At 41.5% G+C, this 20,198-nt stretch overlaps 1 protein-coding gene across 6 annotated transcripts in view; it reads right to left on the reverse strand.

Annotated features, from left to right (window-relative positions):
* zgc:158766 (uncharacterized protein LOC100009641 homolog) overlaps positions 1-18,130 on the reverse strand; it is a 33,092-nt gene extending 14,962 nt beyond the window's left edge. The window contains exons 1-4 of one of the 6 annotated variants that reach the window (XM_034874440.1): positions 17,971-18,130; positions 17,736-17,863; positions 3,130-3,327; positions 873-2,100 (exon numbers count right to left, since the gene is read on the reverse strand). In XM_034874440.1, coding sequence (XP_034730331.1) covers positions 873-1,884 — 1,012 coding nt within the window. In that variant the 5' untranslated portion in view covers positions 1,885-2,100; positions 3,130-3,327; positions 17,736-17,863; positions 17,971-18,130. Of the gene's footprint in view, positions 1-872; positions 2,101-3,129; positions 3,328-8,556; positions 8,823-12,309; positions 12,334-13,481; positions 13,638-17,735; positions 17,876-17,970 lie in introns of those variants that run through there. The other 5 variants (XM_034874441.1, XM_034874439.1, XM_034874442.1 and 2 more) reach the window with 5 other exon arrangements.
* Between the last annotated feature and the right edge of the window lie 2,068 nt (positions 18,131-20,198).

A 20,198-nucleotide genomic window follows, 5' to 3' on the forward strand; every position in this document is an offset into this window, starting at 1 on the left:
GACATGCCTGTACCCTGAACATGCCAATATACACAAAGTGGGCTTTGAAAAGCAATCTGTCACCAACGACAGCGTTAATACTTCAGGGTTATGAGCTGTCTCAACTTAGTCTGTTGTAACAACTCCTGCTGCAGGGTATGATTACACACCCTGGTGAGAAAACCACCATTATCTGTCTATTAAGACAGATACCCTTAGGTAATATTATTTGATGAGCAAGAAATAATGAGTCATGAACAGTCATACCACTGTTATAGAGTACTATAGAGGTCTAAGGTTCTGTAAAAGAGCATGTTACTAAATAAATATATATACTGTATATATATGTACATGTGTATGTATGTTAAATACTGTATTGTATAATACACATGTTGTATACTAGGATTATTTTGAAGGATGCATTGATATGAAAGTAGCAATGTGTTTGTAATTTTCAGGCTGGTTGAGGAGGAGCTGATTTTATCTACTTTATAGTGTGTACTGTTACTGTACACTGCTGGGTGTTTAATCTATAACGATGCTTTATATTTAATAAGTTGGTCACATGTTTTGAATGCAAATTATTAACCTGCAAAAGTAACTAAAGCTGTAAACTACATGTGGTGACTATCTGTGTTGATAAGTAAGGACGGAGTGATAACTACCACTTGTAGTTGAGTGAAATAGTAAAGTGCCATACAATACAAAATGATGTATGTAAATTACAAGTATCTCAAAACTGTAAAGTACAGTAAAGTTTTGAGATACTCGTACTTTTAAAGTACAGTAGTTTAGTACTAGGTATTGGCATGTACTATGATTAACAGTAAATTATGTGTGATTTTTTTATATTGTGATAACAAAGGGGTGAACATCAGTGAAGCATCACATACCTGACTCCTCTTTGCTGCTTCTCCTCTCAGAACCAGGAAAAGCTGCCTCCACATCCAGCTTCCCAAAAAGAAGAGAGTAGCCATTCATCAGCTTTTTGGGGGAGGTGCTAGATGAGCCTCCAGAGGAGGATCGTTCCCGGTAGCCTTTAACCTGGCCTGCCTTGTTAGTCCTTTCCAGTGATTTTGAACGTCTTTCTGCCCGTCTCTCCGCGCTCCTCAACCCCCTTTGTAAGTAAAGTAAAGGGGTGCTGGGTCTGGAGTCATCACCACTGAGCCAGCTTCTGCTACCCAACCTCCAAGATAAGTGCTCTCTGGAGGAGGTCCGCGTGTCAGGGCTGCTGCCTGGTGTCACTGGGCTCTGTCTTAAACCAGCACTGTGCTCTGGGCTTTCCTCCAGTATGGATTCAGAGCTGGACCCGAGGCTCATGGGGTTCTGCAGGGCCTCCATGTAAGATTTTCTGAAAAGCCTCCTGCTCTCAAATGAAACAGAGTCCCTTGGGAGGCGGCGTCGAGGGCCTGGGTTACTGAGGTCCGTGCTAAAAGAGAGCATCTTGGACCCTTTCTCTCTTCCACTACTATCCACACTTCCTATCCCACTCTCTTCAGTGGGTCTTTCGATTTGAATTATAGGTGCAGCAGTATCCTGTGCACCAACACTGTGGTTCTCACTGCTGGGGTCCGTGTTGTGTGTGTTTGGGCAGGTAAGCTCGGAGAAGATGGAGTCAGCTCCCTGAGAGTGCAGGGACTCTTTGGAGCTGCGGTGGCTGTCCAGAGTACCCGTGGATCCACTGGTGCTGCAGGTGCTGAGATGGCCGCGGAAGCCGCTTCTGCTGCAGCGTGCTTGCATGATTGCGTCCGCCGTGCTGCTGACAAACAGTGGGTTGACCACGTTCTTCCACGGCGTCCTGTACACAGCCGTACCAGTGGTAAGCAGACAGTTCTGTAGTGGGTGCAGGTTTCGGTCTCGTGTTACATTCTGTAAGAACTCAGCTGTGAAGACGCTGCCATACATGCTCTCTGCGACGGGGACTTCTGTGATGGCCTGCCCACTGACCGACAGACATTTTATTACGAGCTTGGCAGTCTTGCGGCCTAAAGGAACAATCTGTAGGTAGAAGTCTCCTTGTTTTAGGCGCACTTTGTGCAGGGGGGCAAGCTGCAGTACAACTTTCTCGTGGATGCAGAGAGGCCACCCCTCATGATAGAATAGCAATCCTCTGAACCTCACCTGAGAGAAAACAGAGAAATCAGTCAATACACACTCCCATAAAAGGTTATCATCTTTGTGTCATGGCTCAGCTGTTATACAACTGACATCTGCAAAGCTTTCAAACACATGTTTAACTTTAATGGAGTGGTGAGATGTTTTCACGGGACACACTGGATGAATCACTGTCAGCAATCACTTGACTAAAGAGGAATACCTGTCTGATCAGGCCTGTTTTTGCAGCAACCACAACACAAATCTGCACTGTGACAGAATGAAACACAGACCCTAAGAGCATAGACACTGGGCTCGAGGGTTGGCTTTGTTCATCTCTTATGAAGGCAAAGCCTGAGGATGTGATCTTCCTCTGAAGTTTCTCATATTGCCTGCAATACAAAGACAATCATGCATGGCAAGCTTTTCTCGGGGGCTAGGCTTAGTTGAAACTATTGCTCTATGGCTATCGTCACAGTGTAATCACAGTGGAGGTACAGTTTCAGTACTTTGGTTGCAAAGCCCTAACCCACAGCAATCAAACCTTGTGAGAGAGAATATTGAATTTCATTTTGGGCCCAAGTGTCCATGGCAGCCTCTCAAACAGACCACAGTTTCCCTATTCAGAGAAAGATGGCTGTTTTTCAGCTTGTTTTCAGAACAATGATCAACTGTCTCAGTCTGATGCTCCCCCTTCCCACTCAGCAAATAAATTCACACTCCGCAGAGCTGTTCTCACATTTTTTTGTCACAAACATTTTGTTTATTATTCCATATTATATTACTATACATGTTTAAAGTGTTTAGGAAAGGACATGAGTTAACATGTCTTGACACACGGATACATGTTTTATTGGGGCTTTTAGTTTTTCCTTGTGGGGTCCTCACTGCCCCTTTCTCAACACTTCATTTCCAACAGTCCAGCAGTTAATCACTAAGGTTAGTGCCAGGTAAATCTCTGACTACGCTGTAACTCAAAATAAATTCTGAAATAAATCACAGGATTTCGTGGATTCCTCAATTAAACCTGAGTGGCCACATCTATCAACAACTCACACTAGTTTCTTGTTGGATGATCTGCAAGATCCTCTTGGCAGGAAGCAAGAAGTCAATGAGGCAGCGGAGGCCGTCTCCTCGGTACTGCCTTTCCACCACACTGAAGAGCTGCCACAAGACGGTTGCAGCGGTGGCAGTGAAGGGCCGGTACAGGGCTGACAAGGTGCTCTGAATACAGCTATCCAAAGACTCAGTGTCCTGAATGAAAAAAAGAGCTGGATTAGGTTGGACATTTCTCATTTGATGAAGCTTGTACTACATTTGTCATGGTAACAAGAAGACTCAAACTTCCTGGACTTCCTGGTTAAATAAAGGTTAAATAAAAATAAAATAAATAAAAAAAGCCAAAGACATATGTTACATGGTTATAGACCTGACGTGAACATGTGCTGTAAGCAAGCCAGCCTAAGAATTATTTTTCTGTCTCAGTGTTTATTAAAAGGATTTTAGAAACATGAAGTAATGACGGTATCCAGCATTAAAAGAAAAAAATAGAGAAAAGTCAGAAAAAATAACTTAATTTAATGTAATAACAATTATAATAATAATTTCTTCTTTTTAACAAAATTTCTTTTTGCGTATGCCTTTATTTAGCCTGTGATTTTTCTTAGGATCCTTTGGGATGTCCCGGACCCTAGGTTTAAAAACACTGGTCTTGAGTGCTTGAAATGCAAAGAGCTTACATTCGTTGTTTAACATTTAAACAACACTAAGAGCCCCGTCTTGCACCCAGCGCAGCACAAAGCCCGACACAAGCGTCTTTGCTAGTTTAAGACCGACAAAGTTGTCAATTTCCCATCCAGCGTCCACGTCATTTAAATACCAAATAGGCATGCTGGTCTTACATGGAGGTGTGTTCAGGTAAATTCTTGGCGTGTTGCTATCTTGAGGCAGGGGGAAGTGATCGGGCCATTGACCAACAAAAACCTGGTCTAAAGTCAATAGCGCAGCATTTCATTGTTATTTTAACAATGAATAAGTAAAATGTGCCTAGGCTTATTCACAGCGTGCACACATGATGCTTGTTACACACACAGGAGGCGCTCCAGTACACAAACATGCAAAAAAAAACAAATCAAAATATGACATCATAATAGTAATGCGCCACGGTACAAACGTGCCTGGCTTTTAAAGGGAAGGGGAGATGACACTCTGGTTTAAAGCATGCCACAGCCAAAACACACCTAAGCACAACCCTTTTGAACCATGCGCCTGGCACACGGACGCATTTTCTTTTTTTTGCAAAAGTGGATTTGAACACGCCCCAAATGCACCTGCGTCATGCACTTCACGCCTTGCTCTCAGATTGTTAAAATAGGGCCCTAAGAGTGAGGCTTTTTGGACTTGGAGCTAAATGCTAATTTTCAGCCTGTTAACAAGCTCACAATGACAATGCTAACACACTGATGTTTAGCAGGTATAACGCTAGACACAAAGTAAAGCTCAAGCTGACGAAAATGTCCTAACAAATCCCTTGGCAATCTATCCAACAGAGTATTTCACTAAAAAACAGAAACTTTCAGTAGGATTCGTCCTCTGGGAACCCTGAATGTCTGTACCAAATTCCATAGTGATCCATTCAGAAGTTGAGATATTACAGTCTGGACCAAAGTGACGGATCAATCAACCAACTATCAAGCCTAGCATGGTTAGAAATATCACAACCTGGCTTACTGTACATGAATTCAACCAGATCAACATTGCATATGCACATGCGTTACTGAGAATCATCCCACTTAGCCAGACAGTCAGGAAGTTGGAACATGACAGGAAATGTCAGCCATGATGGTGTTTCCATCAGCGAAACGGGAAACACCTGGTGGGAATGACGTCCTTGTCAGCGGACACAAACAGCAGAACTGGAAAGTACAGCCTGGACTCCAGTTTTGGCCGGGATGGTGCAATGCTACCTACTAGTAATAACAACCATGTCATCGCTGACTTTTATCTGACCCCTGCATTGCCTGGGCCACCAACGCCTGTCCCCACCAGAACAGATGACATGTCCCACACCATTAGTTACAACTTGTCCCGAGAAGAAACAGGGCAAATGGAATTATAATCGTCCTAGATGAGGTTGACCGGGTCTTGTAGTTAAGTTTGTGTTTCAGTCTATGACATTCCTCTCATCAGTAGGAGCCAAGGCCAAAGATCCCTTGGCTATTGGTTTTCCCCGAATGGAACACAACAGTGGAATAGAAGCATCTGCCTTCAATGATAACCCCCTACATAGATGGCAATGCCAGGGAAAGTCCCACACTATGAGTGTGTACCACGTTGAAAACGAGGGGGTTAAAAACGAAGCTCCTAACTTTCACTTGAATGCTTACGCGGCATTTACATGACAGTAAATGGGTAAAAAAAGGATGTCTAGAATTCAAGAGATCCTCTATTCTCAAGTTAATTTAGCCTGTCAGACAGCCCATGTTTCACCCATTGTAAGATCTGTCCTGTTGATCTAAACAGCTCAGCACCATCAATTAGAGGAGAGTAAGTACAGTTCAGTGCATTGGTACACATGCCACGACTTTACTACAAGGCAGTCATTGTGCACTCCGCCTCTCTAAGTGGTATGTGCTGTACAGTGTTTGGAGCCTTGAAAAAAAAACACCCACCTCCATTAGCAAGCAGTCGGCTTTTTAGCGAGACAAAAATGTCTCTGGGCATTAGTCACTGTTGCACCCGGTAGGAGAAGAATAACATGGGGTTTTTTTTGGAGGAAAGCTAACAATTGGAGGAAAGCCCGCACTACACCAGCAAGTTGCTCTTGAGTTTCCCAAAACAGAATAAAAACAGTGGTAGTGACAAGGTAGTGTTTTGAAGAACAATTACTCAACATAGAGACTTGAGCTTTATGATCAATCAAATGCTATTCAACCGGTTGTACAGGAGTGGCTGTCCAAGTAATACAATGCTACAATATGAACAGAAAAAATGCACTTATCTGAACAATAGCTGCATGAAACAGTGTTTACATTCACAGTAATGGAAAATAAACATTACATCATCACCCTGTAGATATTGTCTTACATGAGGTCGGGCATATATTGCTTTCCATTGTCAGGAAGCATTTTAAGCTTTTAAAAAGTGTCACCTGGCTAGTGGGAGACATATCTGCATGTCTCAGCAGAACGACTGTGCTTAGCCACCAAAGCTTAGCTTCCCATCCGCTTTGAGCCACAGAGGAATGCAGCGTGTATGGTTCTGTATGTCTAGCCTCAGACCCTCAGCCAGGACAGATTGGGAAGTCCCACCCCTTCTGATGCCAGGTCTTTGAAAGCGGCCGCCTGTGTGATGGAGGACTGAGGTAGTAATTATTGGCTTCAAGCTAGAGGTAGGACACTTTTGTCTGCACTGTCAGTAAACCAGCTGTTCAGAAAGGTGCACAGAGCCGGTAGGTGAGTGAAATGATGGGGGGGCGTTTGTCTCTCAATGAAACAGGAAAACAGAGGCTGGATTGTCTTTGATATTAAGTTGTGGTGGGAACATAGAGACAATAACTCTAATCGTACACAACTTTTAAAAGCATGTGTCATAGTGCAAAGTGGAAGAAGACAATAAACAAAGTCAGAGGAATAGAAAGAGAGAAGGGGTACACCACAGAGAAAGAGCGAGAGACCTACAGAGACGGAGAGAGCGAGAGGTGGTCACTGACACATTTAGTGGGTCAGGGACACAAAAGGCGCTGCCTACCAGGCCTCCAGTGGAGCATGAAGCCACCAGGGGAGTGTAACAGGAGAGTCCTCCTACATGCTGCTCACTAACCAACCTGCTAACAGCCTCAAAGGCAGCGAGCTCACAAAGGCCACAGGTTGCTCTGAGCTGCCCTGCTGCCAGGTGCCAGGACGCCAACAAAAGAGCCTTGGGAGACCTTATTGAACCTGCAGTTTGATTCAGCTTTTGATCTGTAGCAATAGAAATCCTATCTCATGAGAGGGGGAGAAGCAAGGAGAGGGGCTGGGGCATAAGGTCAGATCTGAAAATTGCACTAATAACTCCATAGATCTTAAATCAAAATGAGTGCTCTAATAAATTGAATGTATTGTGAGATATCAGTGTTTGGATAATTTGTTTTATCTAACTTATGCTTTCTCAGCTTAAGACACATACTACCAAATCTTAGTGTTAAAGTTACACTGAATTGTACTTGGACACAAACATACAGATAGATATGACACAAATAAACTTGGTCTCTCTGTGTATGAAAACTATAGAGCAAGTTCTTCAGTATAATATTAGAAGGGCATTGTAAAAATTCACTCAAGTAAATGTTATAATGTTATCTTAGCAGATAAACTTTAACCCTGTGAGGCCCACACTGATTGTGTACCAAACACAGCTGGGTCCGTGAGGTGACAGCGAGATCAACAATAATGGAAGTCTGGAGGTGATAAACTGGCCCACCCACTTCAGCAAAAGTTATTATTTTTATTTTCCTCTGACCATCAGGCTGTGTAAAACGTTCAAAAGTGTAAGGCCTACTCATTTTTTTTCGACCTACAGCATGTCATTAAAAAAGTAAAGGATAAAACAAAAGATCCAAGCTAAATGACAGCTGTACATTTTTTAAATTAGACAAAATGAAACTGTTGCCTAATGGAGCAGGGGGGAAAGACTTGATTCCCATTTGAGCTAGTAGAAAGACTTGATTTATGTAGTCAACTAATGACTTTGTCCTATGGATGTAAATAAAATTGAGACAGGATATTGACAGGATATTGTTCCTGAGCAGCCTTGACACACTCTATAGATATATTTTTTTGTGCTGTATACAACACACATATTAACACATTCTATTAGGCCTTTGCAAAAAGGAAAACCCAAGAACAAGAGATAACAAGTCAATGGAGGTCCTTCAACCAATCAGAGCGGTGATGAGCAGTGACAGGAGAGACAAAGGAGACTAACAAACAGCCTGTTATTACCTCTGCAGGGTAAATATAGCCTGGATGCATACCAAGTGGGAGGATGATAAAGGAAACTGACTTATCAGAAAGGATACAAACTTGTGTATTTCACTGACCCCAGAAAGGACCTAAATACATTCACACATTCATCAAATCTTGTTTGTATTCTTCTTCTTTTTTTTAAGAAACAAATTACATTCCCAATGCCCTTTTAAGTAAACACAAACAGGCAAGCATCTGAGAGCAGCAAAGAAAGTAATACATCACACAACGAGATGTACTAAGTGGTCTTACTAAAACATGAAAATAAAGACAAATAATGAAATAACTGAAACTGAATAAAAGTGTAGGAATGTGAATGTGAATATACACCAAGCAATAATATAATGGTGGATCGACACACACACACACACACACACACACACACACACACACACACACACACACACACACACAAAGAAACAGCAACTTCCAAAAAGTCTCATTAAAACTGTAATGAAGACACATTTAAAGCTTGTACCTTAATACTCAGGTAGTTGTCACAACTCCGGGACTTTGCTCTAGAGTGCATTTTGCCCAGTGACAGCATTTAGGCACCAGACGATCCAAAAACTTAAATAAATAAATAAAAGTTGTCAACTCCAAGCGCTAAAATCCAGTGTACAATCCACTCTGTAAGTGCTGTAAGTCATTGCGGTGATATCAACAGGTCCTGTGCCTTCTCTCTCTCCAGCTCTGTCTGTGTGCTGCAGCGTAGGCAACTTGAGCAGAATAAACTCCTGTCGGAGCGTGAGAGAGGCAGTGCGCTGGCTTCCCCGTCACCCTCCCTCCCTCCGTCGCTCCAACATAACCTCCCCCGCCCTGCCATTGCTATGCTACTGAAGCCTCTTCCAGCTGGAGAAATGCACACTGCTGCAACTTCAGGCTCATCATTCAGAGAGAGAGAGAAAAAGAAAAAAACAAAACACTACCTGACCTGCACAGCTCCACCGCCCAGAACCCCAACCCCCAACACTCCACCCAGCAGGGGTCGGACTCTAACTAACTCCTCTCTGCCCCCCCCTGACCCCTTGCACCCTACCTCCACCGGCAGCTCCCTTCCACCCTTCCTGCCACAATGGTCTCTCTTTGTCCTGACAATACAAATGGACTAGGGTTTCAGCTTATTCTGCTGCTTTTCAAAAAGAAAAAGAAAGGAAGACATCAGCATAGGCTTGGTGGCTCAGGTCACTCACTACAACAGCGTTCCCCTTAAATATTGGCAAGGGAATACCCAATTCTTTTACTGGTCCTTAGAAACCACTGACATATGTGGGCCATCCTCCTGGTACATAAGAAAGATATGACATCTTCAAAACCCATTGCCTCTAAAAACAATATATAAACTGTTTGTCTTCAAAAAGCTCTTCTAAATAATGTGTCTTTGTGTTGAAAACATGGAACAATAAACTTGATTATATCGTTAGTTAACATTCCTCAATGATGACATGTAACGGGCATCACAAGGAAACCCTTACCAAGACACAACACAGGAGAGGTGAACTGTTTTTACGGCTGGAATGCAGCAAAGTGACATTTTGTTAGCTGCTTCCCATAACTTCCTAAACACAGGAAGTCATTGTTCGGGGAAAACATAATTGGTGAGAATGCATGCTTTGTGTAATAAATGTGTAGATCGCATTTAGACAGAGACTGTAGTGAGGAAAGGTAATTGGGTTGGTTTATATTTAGAGAGAGGCACTAGATTCTTGATGCAAAATGACCCGATGACAACAAAACGACACGCTGTCACTGCCAGTCACACAGCACACATGTGGTCACACATAAACACTGTAGCTGCTCTCATGTTGACAAAAGTATCCAGAGGCATTTGCACTTCACACAAAAAGCAAAGACGCTAATGTAAACCAAAAGGTAAGATCATAAATAGTAGGTCAACATTTAGTCTTGTGTATATAGCTACTGTATAATCTGCTGTTTAAAACAGAAACACAGATAGCTCGCATACGCACTACGCAAATATACACTCCTCTCTCTCCAAATCACATAATGCATGTGCCATGTCTCACCCTATAATTTTCGCTACCCTGGCTTTCTCCACTGTACTGGTTTTACTAAGGGCAGCTTGTCTTCTTTAAGTCTCCTTTTTTTCCTCCTTTTCCTTCTTTTTAATTCTTACTTATCTCACATGAGCAACAAAACGGTTCAAGTTGAAGTCAACAAAGCTCTCTGGTTGTCACACATCTGAGATGCAGCCGCGTCAGCCAACTGAGCCAGCAGGATGCCCACTAAAGCAGATTTTTAGTCTGCCTTGTACACTTTTGGAAGCTAGGCCGCAGCTCGGTCTAAGTGGTGAGTTAGTTAGGTTTTTAAGATATTGAAGTAAAATAAATGAAGCAAACAGTGGAGAGATGACAGGATGTAAGGGGGAATGACATGCAGCAGAGGTCCCCCGAGGTACTTGTGCTGAGAACGTTGTGTTCCATGGCCGGTGCCTGGACCACCCTGATTTTAAACTAAACTGTTCTCCAAAGTCATACAATCTCAAATGTTAGGATTTTTAATATTATCAAAAAATGGTTAGATTATTACAGAAAAGTATTAATGAATGTACTATTGGTATGTTAGGTTTACACTTTGTGTTGACTGACACAATGAATTTAGTTTCTTTTAAGAAAGTCGGCATAGTCCGATATGCTTATGATTGTCATAAAACAATTCCTAGGAGAAACGTTATATGAAAATTTGTTATAAAGGCTCCCAACTAAAATGTATTTCTGGTTGATTACCTTCTAAATGTAAATTGCAATATCAGTTAATATCAGATTAAACATTAATTGAAGGATTACGGGTGGATTGAAAGAAATTAAATGTGTTCGGTTCCTCTTTATATGTCCTGTTTAGGACTGTAGACATGTGTTTCCTCTTAGGCCACTAGAGGAGGCATCCGTGTGTGATTTAGGTCAGGATCAAGCCCTGCTGCACTGGGATAAACAGTCAACAACATGTATCCTGGAGCCGAACCTTGTGTTTAAATGTGTAGTGATTTAGTCCACAGAGCTGATGTCCCCTGTGCTAAAGACACAAAAATGTGTGGGCTTCATACGTTCTTATCTACAGTATGTTCTGATTCATATCAAGACAGCAGTAAAGTTGTGTACAGTAATCCATCAGCTCCTGTTAAACTACTATGTTTGTACAACTACAGGAATTAAACCTTTCCTGTTTTTTCCATGAGCAACCATGAGGTTTAAAATAGCCTAGTTTACGCAGACTTCTGGTAAACAATATTCATGTGATCTGAATAAGCAGATAGGGCTGTCCCAGGGGTGGCACCCTATCTGATAGAGAGCAATCAGGGAAAGAAATTAGTCAGAAGACATGAGAGCTGCAGTTTTAACATTTTTCATTGTCATATCTACAGATAAAAATACAAGACAGATTTAAGCGGGGAGGATGGACACAGTTTTTTTGAATTCAGATGCACAAATTCAGCCAAACTTTACCTAGAATATGAAGGAATTCATTGGAGGTGATATCATAAATTTAAGTAAGATTAGATAAAGTACATGCTCTGTTGTAAATAGATGGGTGGTCACACACACACACACACACAGACACACACACAGAAACACACACACACACACACACACACACACACACACACAGACACAAAACTGTGGAATGTGACACCTTGGTCCTACATCACTTCGTACCAACCTCACAGTGCCACACAGGCCACCCAACAAGAGCTGTTATGAAAACTTTAAACTTTATGCCTTTTCTTCCTCAAACTCCCTCATGATATATTTTAAACTGTGACAGTTGTGGCAATATTTTGGCAGTAATCACAGCATTGTATAGTCATTTAAGTTTATTTGTCTTTACAGCAGCAAAATGTCTGTCAGATCCATCTAAGTTTTAAAAGCTCAGGAAATCCATACCAAACTGTTTTTTGTGTGACCAACAGTCCAATAACCAACCATATTCAATTGCAAGACCAAGAAAAACAAATGTTGCTTGTAAAATTAGGCTTACAAGCAAAGATTATCAAATAAGATGCCAATTAATGTCAATGTCTGAGAAATGCATACTTTCTTGCTCACAACAGTCTGTCAACCGTCTCTCGGTTCAATTCCACTATCTGACTCTTCCAAAAAGATAAAGCAGAAAATCACTGTTAATCTGCTACATAGAGGAATATAATAATACAGAGGAACTGTGGGAACACAAACTGAAGAGAACTGCATTTTGTAAGAAGTTTAATACTCACAGATCAGACTGAGAAGCTGGTTCCATACAGAGGGCAGAGTGAACAAGTCATCACTCTCCTTCTGACCGCCTCACACAACCATGGGAACTCACATCACATCACCATCCAGGCTCACACACACTAAACCGTTCCTCCTTACACAGACAGACACAGTGGTGTGGCTGCACACTTTAGGCTCCAGGATTCAGATTGATTACCTCGCTACACAAATGCACACAGCTACACAAACACAAACAACCACATAGCGGCCCAACCCCCAGCTTCCCACTGCCATGCAAAGAGCATGTCTCTCCAAATCTGTATGGAGAGACATGCAGACATTGCACTTTTACAAAAAAATGTGTCTCAAATCAAACTTAAAGTGTCTTTCTTTTTCTGATGTCTTTGTCAGGAAAGAGATTTACCCCCGCCTCCACAGCTGTGTGGTGCAGCTGTTCCCCCAACAGCCCGACCATATTCAAGCACAAAAAGAGAGCATGCCACCTGTCATAGCTGCCTAATGTACCTTAGTCCCCCTGCTGTGTGGACATCTCACTCCAATACAAAAGCCAGTGTTTTCTCTGGGCGCGCGAGCACAGGTGGCTGGAGGAGGCAAGGTCGAGTTACAGCAGCAGCTCCCACAGTTGAAATCATCAAGGAGTCAAGGAGAGGACAAGCTCAGTCTGACTCAATCATACATATACTGCAGTATGTACTGTGTGACTAAAGTAAAGACAGTACAAACAGTGAAGTATGACTAAACTTCATTGTGTAAAGCATACGTTTTACACATTTTTCAATAAGTAATCCCTATTGTAAAACTAGAGTAATTAAGCTTTCCTTCCCTTTAATGTCTTATCGCATGGAATCAAATCTAATCTGTGCTGTTGGGCAGAAGAATGAAAAATATCTCTCTCTATTAAAGACACTAATGTTAGATGTTACCCTCCTTGCGCAGACTTGCCTGGGTCCCCACGCACCTGTTTCAACAAGCAGTTTAAACATACATCCACAAAAGACTGTAGACTGACTTACTACTCTATGTCATATAACGCATGTATTTGACAGTATTTTTTTGCATTTTTTGTATTTTTTTATAATAATACTAATCTGAGACAGAACAATGCCCCAAAGTTCAACATTCAAATTAATCTCAGCTAATGTTGTTGCAATTGTTCAAAATCAGCACTCACCTCGCTCTGCTCTACTGCTTTGAAGTCTCCAACAACACATGGAGGAGTTTCTAGTTCTCTGGGCTCTGAAGGGCTGACAGCTGTCTAACCAGAGGAGAGGACAAGCCCCCAAGTCCTGGAAGAACCTGACATGTACCATCAAACAAACTGCGTTGTTGACTGAGGAGAATCACAATATTAAGGCTAGCCATGCAGCAAGTTTCCCAACCCCCCAGGCATCCCAATTCCTCGGCGGGGCGTAACCCAGTCGTTTTATCTGCACCCATCTCCCTCATGTGTACACTGTAGGGGGAACCAAGAGCAGCGCAACTCAACAAAGCCATGTCAACAAAGTCTAGTCAACTGCGCCTTACCTGTGCTTTCTGTCAATCCATGGTGACTTTAATGTATACAAACTTTTGATTGAGAGTTATTATTATTATTAAGTGATACCTTTTATTTAATTAAAAATACTATGATCATATTAAAACCTTGTAGACTCTCTATTATGTCAGTAATAAAAATAAAAAAGGATTAAAGATAAATGTCACAATAACAATAGGGGGATCAACAGCATCACAGCCACACTGATCTGTAGAGACAATCCAGTGGCTGTCAGAGAAGCTCTGATGGCAACAGATTTCAGCGTGCATTGTTATATGGATTACTAGAGCCACTACGCAAACACCTCCAGGTGTGCATTCCACACCAGGAAGGGGAAAGGTGGGAGCAGCTTCTCTGAATCAATAAAAAGTGATGACTCTTCTCTCTCTTAAACTCTGCGTGCCTGAGCAGAGGGAGAGACTGTTGGAACCGGGTGAAGTGCTGGTGCACCCCTTGTACAGCGAAGAAGAGAGCAGAAGCTTTCAAAAACAAAAGTAAACTTTTTACCGTCACAGAGGCGGAGTGCAGTGCAGTGCGATGGGTGTCTAGTCTTTGGTCTTAACTGTACACCTGGTCTCCACAGGGTCTTTAATCTTTTTAGGAAGGAACCGAAATTAGAGGCCCCTCTTCTACATCCCTGACGTAGGGTTAAACTACCAAGGGTGTGCAAATGTCCACTACAAATGAATCATTGGCATGCAAAGCCAAAGCACTGTGATGCAAGTCAAGCTGAAGAGTGAGGGAGGGTTAAGGTTTAGACACTGTGAAATCCAGTAAATGTCATATTAGCAATTCACGTCATGCAACTCAAAATGTAAATAAACAAACATGTCTGCTTACTTCTCATGCATTTGTTAAATTTTCCACATAATGACACCTAACGCTCAAAAGAACTACCTAATTAATCGACTGGTTGACCAACATTTAAAGGGTTTTATCAAGTCATAATACCAAATATTTGGTTGTTTTTCTGTGTTTTCTAATCACTGTAATTGAATTACTTTGTGCTTTTTGGCAGTTAGTTGTTAGGCACCACTTTAGTAATTAAAATGTTTTGACAAAAGATAGACTAAAAGAAAAAAAAGTAAAATGTAATTTATAATTAAAATAGCTGCAAGTTTTGATTTTAACAGGCAGATAGATGAGAGCAAAAAAGGCAATTTGGCTTAATTGTCCAAACTGAATGTGCAGCTTGTTAATTGCTTTCTGGAAGGAGAAGAGATCAGGCACAAGTCATGTCCTCATTTCCAGTAAATGCAAGGATGCAAGATACAGCGATAACCATCACAGGACTCATTACAGGCCTTACGTCTCTGCACCTGATAATTTGTACAAATAAATGCACATCTGAGAAGAGCGGGAGAGAGAGAAAGAGAGAGATAGAGAGAGAGAGAGAGAGAGAGACAGAGCGAAAAAAGGGAGTAGAGAGAGGAGGGAGAAAACGATAGGGAGGGCGAGGTGTTTCCTGTTTCCATAGCTCTAATTATACCAGCCTCTTGAGAATAGGGCCTATCAGGAAGAGGAGTTCTGTCATTGAGGAGTTCCTCAATGACCGGAATAAAATACACACAGCATAGTATCGCAATATTTTCTCTGGCAAAACCGAATCAATACAGAGACACCAATTATCAATCTTATTATTTAAACAAAAAGACAAAATAATCCAAAAACTACTAAAAACGACTAGCTCAATACACTGATGTGGTATTATGCAAACTGTTGGTGTATTAGTATTGCTTTGCAATTGAGAGTGCCTGCTTTTATACAAACTTAACACTCACTTCATCTGTTTGTGAGTTGCTTTCAAAGTAATGATTCCTTCCTGCAAAGACGCAGTAGATAGTCTCTTGTGTTTGCAGCACCCGAAGATATTTCACTAACATTTGATCAGAACACGTCACAGCAAAAACAGTTAAAAGTAGGTTGACTACTCTATTACTGGGTTTTCTGCTTCATAACCGGACTTAAATACTGCCCTCCTCTGGTGGACGACATAAAGATACATAAAAACAATCTTGCAGAAAACTAAAGGACTTGCACACATGCACCTGACAGTAACTGCAGACTGGCAGACTATCTGTACACTGTATTTCACAGTGAATTAGTGAAAACCATACATATAACAAATAACAATAGAGGAAGTTCCCATAAACTACTGCCCCTGTAAACCAGACCACAAAGCAAAGAATATTAATAATCAGTTTGACAGCCCTGTTTGTAATCAGCTTTTTGTTCATATATTAGTATGCAGCAGAGGAGAGCCAAGCTGAGAGGAGAGGTGGGGGGGGTTGTGAGACAGAAAGAGATGGAAAGAGCAGCCTTCATCCAGAAGCTCACATTGCCTGGCAACCTCACCACAACACAGAGAATGTGTACAGTGGTCTGCAGGCTGCTTCTGCGTGCTCTGACCATTAGAGAAAACTGCTTACAAATACAGGAAAATCAATGGAGAGCGATGGATTTCACCTGCATTGTTTAGACTTGGAGATGTCTGAGCTTCAGCTGCAGAGTGAGGTTTCTAGAGAGCAATAAAGAGTCATCAGCCGGCAGCTGTCAGAGCCTTATACCTGAATTGTAAAGCGTTATCAAAAACTGCATTGGTGGCATTCACACCGATCCCTGAAAACTAGTGTACACATCTAAATAAACAGCCTTTATAACTATGCCCATGCATGTTTTATAGATCGTTACACATGCATGATTTTGTTGCTTACATTCTAACGCACCCAAAACAGCTTGTTTACATGTTGATGTTATTAGTATTCAGTATACTGTGCAATCAGGTGCATTGGTTTTGTTGCACAACTGATTTACAGTTTTCGTGTTATAATTAATACAGTATCTAGTACGTAGCAATACATCTGTGTATCCTAAGGCTAGAATAATCAAGCAGGAGCTAAAGGATTTGATGGTTTGCTTTCAGTTGCCTGACACTTCTTCTTCTTTGTTGTCATCTGTCTAATTTCAACACAACAGAAAAAAACTCTTGTCAACTTCTTGAATAAGACTCAAATAAGAACAGAAAGAACAGTCTTCTTTCTTCTTTTGTGACAGAACGTGAGAGTCAGAATTTGTGAACCATTTTCCCTCCAGATTTAACTTTGCTTAGTTTAGGGCTTAATCAAGTGGAAATAGGGAATAGGGGGTTGTGGGGTGGTTGCGTTGGGGGGTAGAATGGAACAATTGTTCAGATAAAGGCCTCATGTTGAGTCTGCTTTGATGTCTCTCTGGGTGGGGGGGGGGTTATGCTGGGACTTTACAGTAGCATTTCATTCCATTACTTTTTGATCAACGCTTGCAAAAGTGCAGGCTACTGAGATTTTGTTAGAATAGCGCTCAGAGTTGGCTCTTTTTTTTTTTTTTTTTTTAAACCAAAGGTTTTCATAGACTTTTCTGGTCTGCATTTAAACGGCAGAGGGTCAATCTCACATGTCTATGTGCTATTTCCTCAAATGTTCTGTTTTAAAATATCACAATTTATGTGGGAATCCACTTCATACTCCATTCGCCCCACGTCTATACAAGCAGACAGGCTCCCACTGATCTATTATGTTGCAGAGCCTTTCTCATGCATGTCTTGAATGAAAGCCAGCGTATCGATGGTCTGAGGATAATCACGTTTTCCTGAGACAGGCTTAGCTGCACTAAATGAGCTGCACAGAAAAAAAAGGTGGGTCGAACAAAACTGTGTTGGGGGAAAAACAGTTTTCCACTGTAAGCTTCGTACAGAGAAATGAAACGTAGTCGTGAGAATGCAAACAAAATGGGGAATTTGTATTTGACTATGGAAACGTCTAAAAAGAAGTGGAAGAGAAAGTTTAGGAAGCAGGGTGCTACTTTAACAGTACATCGGGATGCTGCACGTGTATTTGGACACCATACGGTTCCTACCTCTCTGTTTCTTCCCTCAGCAGGTGCACTTGGCACATTTCAGAGATGCTGAAGCGTCCTGTCTCCAAACGCCGTCTGCACTCCGCTTTCCCACTTGTTGCATAAGCAAAGAAGCCTCCATGGAAGAACTTGGTCAGCGAATGTATAATACAGCGACAAATGCCCCCCCAAAAATCTTGTTAAAAGTTGTTATACGGTCAGCGTCTGTAACAGGCATGCTACATAGGCTACTTACTTAGGGTGGAAGTTGGCAGTTGTCAGTGTAAGTGCAGGTTCTCCGAGGCGCACAAAGTGGACATTTGCATTAGACCGACCCTCCCCTCGCCATTCATAGCTGCCATTGTTTGTCTCGGTCGGGGCTCGGATTTAGTCCTTCCCTAAATCCCTGACGACCGAAGCAGGGAATGCTGCTTTCTCTGTGCCCGTCTGGCAATTAACAAAAGCGCGTTGGTAAGCGACACTTATTTCGTAAAACAATAATAGATGAACGACTTTGTGCGACTTTAGGTCTGTTTGACTATTGTGTTTTATATATACAACCCACTGTACGCAAACTTTTAACAACACCTGCAAACATAATTAATAACTAGTCAAGGTCCAATTTTAACTCTTGACCCTTGGACACACCAGTTGATAAAACAAGTTGTTTTGGAGTTTTTAGTTTTTCATCCCCCGATGAAGATCATGTGATGTAATCAAATGCTCCAGAATAGCTACTAGATGGACCTCGGTTGAGATTTCTTTCTTTAATTAATAACCAGATTTAGCAGTTGTCTGGTCAGTGTGAGAGAGAGGTAACAGGTTCCTGTGTTTTGCTGATGGAGCAACCCTTTTGTTTACATGTGGATCAGACACTTACCTTTAAATACGGGGGTAAAGGTTGGCTCAGCATCTGTGCTTCTCTACCGTGAGTGCCTCTTTAAACTCAATTTTTATGATTTTTACAGATCCAAGATTGGCATGTGGTCCTTCTTAACTTTACAGTCTTTCAAGGAACACTTGACTGATGTCGGCCTTCAGTATGTACCATAGCTGTCTATTTGTTGCCACCTAGTGGCTGACACAGAGACAGACCTGGTGAATAGTTTCACTGCTCTAGGTTCATGGTGGTTTGTGCAGGAGGCTCGATGGTGTTGATGTCGATGTTTTTTGCCTCCAACGTCGCCTTCCAAGCAGCTAACCCTAACCTTAACCCTAAACAAAACCATGCCATGGAAGGAGACGTTAGAGGCAAAAAACACCAAACACAAGAGTGTATGAGCCCAGAGGTAAAGACCAACTTTTTAAGATATTTGAATTCAATTTCAGGGTGCTGGTATTGCATGATGGTTCACTGTCACGCTGTGATAGATAGATAGATAGATAGATAGGTAGATAGATAGATAGACAGATAGACAGACAGACAGACAGACAGACAGATAGATAGATAGATAGATAGATAGATAGATAGATAGATAGATAGATAGAAGCAAAGTGTCAGCTGTTGGTAACATGCACAATTGAAGCACAATACCAACTGAACTATTAGAAGGTTGGTCCTACAGTATTACTTCAGCTTGAAGCCCTGTCTTAAAGGTCTTTCATCTAGTTTTTCCTATTTCAGTTTATATTGTTCTGACAATGTGCATATTACTAAATAAATTTGTGTTTAATCAAATTACCACAAACTAATGGACACACACGGGCCAGATGCTGCAGATTGTCAGCACTACCATGTGTGAAAATGATTCCCTAGGTGTCCCTGTACTTGGCATACAGAACCACAGGGACATTTATTAGTCTTAGTATGAACCCTGTAGGGAAATGCAGCACAGTCATACGTTAAAGCTCTCTTTATGTCACCCAACTTTGTGTTATCAGCTTATACTGAGAAAATTTGATCTACCCAAACAGCCAATGCTCTGTTTTCTCAGAGAATGAGAGGGAAGTGCAAAGACGAGGAAACACAAGACACTTATGATTTAACGAAATAAGGCCTTTCTGTTACAGTCACTTTTGGGGCCAGACACTCGTACACCATCCGGTAACCACTGCATTTGTATTACTGGTAGAAAGTTGCTGCTGTTCCCACAGTATATTCATGTCATTGATAGTATGGTCTGATCCAATAATTTAAAACTACTTAGTTTTTTTAATGGAATCAATATTCTAAAAAAAACATCAGCCTTGATTCCAAATTGTTCCCATTCTTTTAAAATGACCAGTAAACCAAAAAACGTAATAACTTAACTTAATACTGAGTGGCTTTGTGCTGTAGATGTTGTTTTTATCCACACAGTGGCAGCAGACGCATAATCAAGTGTGTCATGAGCAGAAATAAACAAACTGTTGCTGCAATAATATATATGAACTATGTAATGTTTATTAAAATATATAAAAGACAAATACATATATGCATAATTATGTCCATGATGAAATATGCATATACAGTATAATAATTATACAGTAAAATGTGTTTACATA

Source organism: Etheostoma cragini, chromosome 6 (assembly GCF_013103735.1).
Source record: "Etheostoma cragini isolate CJK2018 chromosome 6, CSU_Ecrag_1.0, whole genome shotgun sequence".
In the NCBI taxonomy this organism is placed as follows: Eukaryota; Metazoa; Chordata; class Actinopteri; order Perciformes; family Percidae; genus Etheostoma; species Etheostoma cragini.